At 36.1% G+C, this 6,222-nt stretch overlaps 1 protein-coding gene across 2 annotated transcripts in view; it reads right to left on the reverse strand.

The window, feature by feature from the left end:
• Positions 1-694: 694 nt before the first annotated feature.
• Positions 695-6,222, reverse strand: part of LOC142343223 (uncharacterized) — a 14,455-nt gene continuing 8,927 nt past the window's right edge. The window contains exons 3-5 of one of the 2 annotated variants that reach the window (XM_075394985.1): positions 2,595-2,867; positions 1,655-2,051; positions 695-1,495 (exon numbers count right to left, since the gene is read on the reverse strand). In XM_075394985.1, coding sequence (XP_075251100.1) covers positions 802-1,495; positions 1,655-2,051; positions 2,595-2,867 — 1,364 coding nt within the window. In that variant the 3' untranslated portion in view covers positions 695-801. Of the gene's footprint in view, positions 1,496-1,643; positions 2,052-2,594; positions 2,868-6,222 lie in introns of both variants that reach the window. The other variant, XM_075394986.1, reaches the window with a different exon arrangement.

The raw sequence follows: 6,222 nt of genomic DNA on the forward strand, positions 1-6,222 counted from the left end.
TCGAATACAGCACACCTGAAGAGCTTTATCATTCTCTGTGAAATTTTTGACGAATTGACCTAACACAAAAAGTTGACCCAATACAAACTACGAAAACAAACAGTAGGTATGAAAAGGAATTTACTAAATGGTGAATCTCTCCCGAGGGATTACATTCCAAATTTAGAACATTTGTCATATTCCAATTTCTGTACAATTTCAGAAGAGATCGTTCTCTCTAGTCTGAATAAACGTTGGGGGGGGGGGGGGGGGTTGTAAATTTGGTATGGTCTTTTTTCCAACAGCTGTTGTTTGATTGCTTCTATAGGGGAAATAGAACTTTGCATCAATTAACTGTTCGATCAAGTATACAAAGAATTCTGAGCTGAGAAACGATACAGGTAAATATTCAGGAAAATCTACATAGTATGAAACATTATTTGAAAAAAAATTAGAGTAAACTGTGTTTTACTTTTAATTCTAATGAGCTTTCGCCAATAAGTAAGCTGCATTAAATTCAGAATGGCAGCAATTTAACAAGCAATAACTAAGAACTCAATTATAAAATTTCTTTAAAAAATCTCAGAAGAAAAATAGGTCGTACGAAAAATGCAACAAAAAGGACCAACAGGACTAAGATAATTGCTTCAAATTGGAGCAATTAACAACGCACTTTTTGCCCTTTTCGATTTCACTTATTACGAAGTTATGAAAGTTTTAAATTCAGATCTTTATATTATAACAATCTTGCGTAAATTTTGACAATTAAATTGGATCAAAATAGCCAATTCAAACAAAAAATAGAGATTTTTAGAACAAAGTCTAATCTGTGTGAATCAATTTTACATCACAATGTTTTAGCAAATAGTCAAGAACAAGTTCAGCTACAATATCGTCTTTCGAGTTCGTTCCTTTCGATGCCTCCACGAACAAATTGTCTATTTCAAGCTTCCCCTTCCACGCTGATTTTTCGTGATCAAAAAATAACTCAAACTTCAGATTTTCCAACTCAAGGCCACTTCTAAGTTCCAGCATGGCAGCCAGCATTTTCAAATCCAATCTTTTTTGCGGAATCAACGCCTCCGATCCGAAATACTTCACTTCTCGCATGAAATTTGACGCAGATTCAAGGGCAATACTTATAGCTTCCGAAAAACTTATAAACGATGTACTTGAAAAAGTGTAACGCCCATTAATAATCACTCCTGCTTCGAATAGATACTTACTAAAATTATACTCGCAAAATGTTTCAATATTGTCGAAAAATTCATTTTCTGCCAAAGTCGAGAAATCTATTAAAGCATTTGTAGAAACTCGATTTGGTGGAAAATTAGCGAATTCGTGTGACCAAAGCTTCGCTTTTATCCTTTTGGCATCGTAATCATTTTTCACCTTCAACAATTTTTTGCGCAAATTTCCTTGAATACTTTTCAGCCTGGCAATAGCCTTAGTTTGCCGTTTAGAAGCTTTCTTCGTATGGTCTGTCATGGTTGCAGTTCTAGAGCTCCTTCTAACACTGTAAAAAAAGACGCAATTTAGCCGAATGGGCGCTGAGCAGAATTCTCGAATATCTATCAGAATTGACCCTGACCACTATGGCGCTGTGAGCATAGCATTTGACATGTAATGTTTGTCCCGTTCGGCTGAACGCCCATTCGGCTAACATTTCTAGCACCTGTTAGATACAGCTGTATCTTCACGTATATTCGAGTCACTGTAATCTTCATCAGAATTAATATACTTGTCGCTATCATTAGAAGAATCGCTATGCCGTCGTTTTAAACCTCTTTGGGCTTTCTGCTTGTTACTGTTGTTTTTCGAGCCTTTCGGTATATATGCATTTGGAAGGTTCACGTCTTTGCCGCCCGATGCATCTTTTATGATCTCCTTCATTCGATTTGAAACCGGGAGAGTTTTGACAGCCGCTTTAACAGGATGTGGGAAAAGTCCAGAGGCGTCGCTACTGCTGGAAAAATAGTTCTCGAGGGACTTGAGAGCTAGCTTCTCTTTGCCCAGACAAATCTGGATAAATTTAGCACAGCATCCTTGCTCAGCCGCTTTTAATCGTTTACCTACAACAGACAAGCAAAAGTACTAAATGTATAGCACATGCAAAAAATGAGCTTCAGGTGGGAAAAGGTCCGAAAATAACAAATCTCTAGCTCTTTCAAAGCTTAAACCCGTCGACGTACATTTTCAATTCTTTCAAGATAATTTTAGTTTTAATGAGTTTTCAGCCCTTTCTGCTTCCAATTAGTTCCTGTTCATAAAACATCCAGCTTCAATAGTAACCCCAAACGTGAGTAAAAAGGTTGATTTGCTTCCTAATTTAATATAAACCTAAAAATCTTTACAATGTCAGTAAGATGACACCTGAGGATCTCAGCTCTCCGCAAAATTTTTTCAGCATACTTTTAAGCAAAAATGGTCTGGCGATACAAAACCAATTGTCACAATCGATTCGCATTAAAAAGCAGGGAGGCCAAAAAAATAATGCGAGCACTTATCGCCAATTTTACTGCCATACTTTATAATCGGCAAGCGGTGATCACATACGAATACTAAACTAGTCTGCAGTTCCATTGAAAATGATTAAAACTTTAGCGTAAACTAACTGAGAGCAACAATTGTGCCTTGAAAACAGTACTTCTCACTACTTCCAATGAATGCACAGTGGATCCAGTCACCGGGTCTCGCGCCTAGCACTTCGCAAGTTTCTATTTTGACATTGATCTTGAGACAATTGAGAACCTCTTTGGGATTGAAGTCGGTTCTGATGTTTTCAAAGTCACACCGCTGAATTTTGACACTGGATGATGAGGCAGAACTATCTGGTGGCAATGCCAAGAACTCTGCAGGTGTTATCGTATCCGTCAGATTTTTGTCCTCTAGAGAAAAAAGAAATGAATAAACGGCTGCGAATCCTAAATTAAATTGCAAAGTCAGACCTGAAATGACTCGGCCAAATTTGACCAAGTGTATACCTAAATTTCCTTTCGCTATGTTAATACATGGGAATTATATAAACCTTGCGGAATTGTGTTACACTCAAAAGCTAGCTAGTGATATTCAACGTAACTGAAATCCGAAAGGGCAAAAAAGTCATTTCAGGTCTGCCTTTGCGATGTAATATAAAATCAACCGGTAGAAAATAACTCTAGCGCAGAGAAAAAATAGAAATTAGCTTTAAAAAATTAAATTTGTAAAGCAGCCAGCATTTCCTTCTTGAATTGAACATGAGTGTCAGTTTAGTCTTATTAGTACCTGGAGAACTTAAAGTACATCGGAAAAGTTCATCTCAAAAAGCATGAGTCATAGTGTTCATAAGATTAAGGGCAGAACCCGGACGACTTCAGATTTTTTTTGAACATCGAGGGTGGGAGGATCTCTTTAAATTGCCAAGGGGCCAGAATCAAACAGCAACTTCAAACATAGCTGAAAGATGAGAAAGGCTGGAAAAGTTGACAGGTCAGAATACAAATAGTAGCAGATGCAGAATTGAGGAGTTAAGCAGTCTTTGACATCATCGAATAATCATGAAAGGAAAAAACACAGCAGGACAAGTCCTGACGTACGATTCAAAGAATTTTCATTGATTGACTTAACAAAAAACGACCTGGAATGAACTATGAATGGATTGGGAAAACCATTTAGAAAAAAAAATCCGATCCAAAAAATCGAAAAAACGGTAAAAACCAGAGTGAAATTGCCGCATGTGAACAAAAAACCACTAGCGAGAAAGCGAATTTTTGTTCAAACACTGTTTTCTCACTCTACTTCAAAATTAGCGCAAAAAAATTTCACACCGCAAAACAACTCGCGTTTTCGCTCCACTTCCTGTTTCGGCGTGACCAAAATCATTACTCCATGAAAATGTGTGAACAGATCTTAAAAAAAGACAGCGCCCCAATACAATTCAAATTCTTTGAATTGTAAAAAACTCATAGCTTATACTAAAACACACAAAATGGGGCACATATTGAAGCAAAGAGCGGCGTGAACAAGAATTGCTATTTTGAGCTTTGCGGAGCGAAACAAAAAGCAACACGAAGAAAATACCAAAAACGAACAGCAAGAAATTCACCCACGCTTACATAAAATCTAAGAATGAAATATTCGCCAAGAACAAGGATAAGAACGACGTATACGTTAGACACATAAGCGTTTAAGTTTAAACAAAAAAGACTGAGGCCAAAAGAAGCATAGTTAGGCAGCCCTCTTATTCACGAAACCGATTAGCTCCAAACAATTTAAGAAGACTGAGACAAAACGAAAACACAGGGCCAGAATCATTTTAAAACGGAGAACGGTCAAATCACCAAAGCCCAAACTGTAAAGCTCAAAATTTTCGAGAACAAGAATATTGTAATATTCAGACACAATTAAATACTAAAAAAACAAAGCTTATTATTATACATTCGGTATGAACTGTACTTGAAGTGTTAGTATTGCACATTAGTATTAAAATCTCATTATCGTCGTTCTATATGTTAGATACAACTTCACTGAACGCCAAGGTAAATTTTTCAATCCAAAAAAAAACAATTCTGATTTTGGTCCTCTGCTTACAGACATTTTATACACAAATTTAGCATACCACGTGCACAAAATAATTATCTTGAGATTTTTACGATTGCTACCGGAGTCGACCAATGTGTCCTAATGGTGAATAAGTACAGCTGTTTCAACCACCTAAAAATGTTCAAGCGATAGTTTTTGATCCTATCTGTATTCAATAAACTTCATTGTATTGTTGATTCAGTCGTTTCGAAGGATAATCCCATTGATGCAAAATCGTCGGCAGCCAACTGAAGTACAAGTGAACCTATCAGATGTTCTCAGCTGGTAGCTAAAGGATTATGTTTCTGACATTAAAAGTTTTCAGAAAAACTTATTTAAAGACATATTATTTTCCTATTTATTGTTCGTTTTGTCACAGTCCCAAAAATTCATCCGTTAATTTGTTCTTTTAGCAAACAGTTGGTTATTCTTTTAATTTTCTTGCTTGAATTTCTGCTCGTTTACAGTGAAAAAAGACACTTCTCATTGATCTTTTGAAGCAGATTTCAACCTTTAAACATTCAAACCGTTTCTTTTCCGTTTAAGTTTAAAAGTTAAAGATTGTAGCAGCTATTATTTATATAAAATTAGAAATCGTATGAAGGCCTAGAAATTACATTCTCGCAGAATTGCGCCGTTCAAAAAAAAGTCTCAATTCATACTTTTTCGGTCTGGATTACCACTTTATTTCCAGATTATTTTTTGTTCGGATGGGTGCCAAGTTAATACAATTAAGGGAGACTATCTAGGATGAGAGTATGAAGCAGGTCGTGAGTACCATTATAAGCGAATTAAAAAAAAACCAGAACGAGGTTAGTGTGCAATTCATAAAAATTGAGGATTTTTGCTCAGAGTTAGAAATGCGTGTACAAGAACAAGAAAGATACACGAGCACGGACTCCATCGTTGTTGATAATCCACCATTGGACCCAAACGTTGATGAAGATGCAATATTAGAACGGATTGTTTTTTCATTAACAAATTTCTGCGCTATGAATTGGAACAGAGTAAAATCAAAGCGTGCCATAGTTTACCTGGTCGTGCAGAAGAAAAAGGTCTAATGGATTCTCTGATCGTCAAGTTTTTGTACTTTCGTGATAAAAACCATATATATGCGAATCGAAGGTATCTCAAAGGACAAAAAAACGAAATAAATCAAAAGAACTTTCACGTACGAGAAAGATTACCTGCAATGGATGCTTATATCAAGAAACTCGCGGAAGCCAAGGGACTCATAACAAGCACTAATAACTGTACTGTGTCCGTTTTGTGTGATAAAGAAGATGGGAGCAAAAAACTTGTGAAAGTAAATGATGTTACTGAATTGGAAAATCCAATTGTGCGAGAGCACAATCGTAGACGGTCAAATTACTGGGTTCCGTAAACCAAAGCGACCACTTCGATCGACCGATGATGAATGGGCTGATCGGCTATTTGCATCATTCTCTCCAAAACAAAAGAAAGCTATCTTTGAAATTGGAAAAGCAAACTAAAGTGCTAGAAAAAAATTAAAAGAAGAATCAGTGATTAAAACTTTTGTTAGCGTCTGTTAGCTTTTGTTAGTTATTGAAGACTCAACATATGTATGCAATGTGATTTATATTTTTTTGAAGCCAGTTTCATATTAGCTCACTTTTCAAGGTTGAAAAAAGGGGGAAAAATTAAGTCAATTTTTAACTAAAC

The sequence above is a fragment of the Convolutriloba macropyga genome, chromosome 7 (genome assembly GCF_964194025.1).
Source record: "Convolutriloba macropyga chromosome 7, txConMacr16.3, whole genome shotgun sequence".
Taxonomy (NCBI): Eukaryota; Metazoa; Xenacoelomorpha; order Acoela; family Convolutidae; genus Convolutriloba; species Convolutriloba macropyga.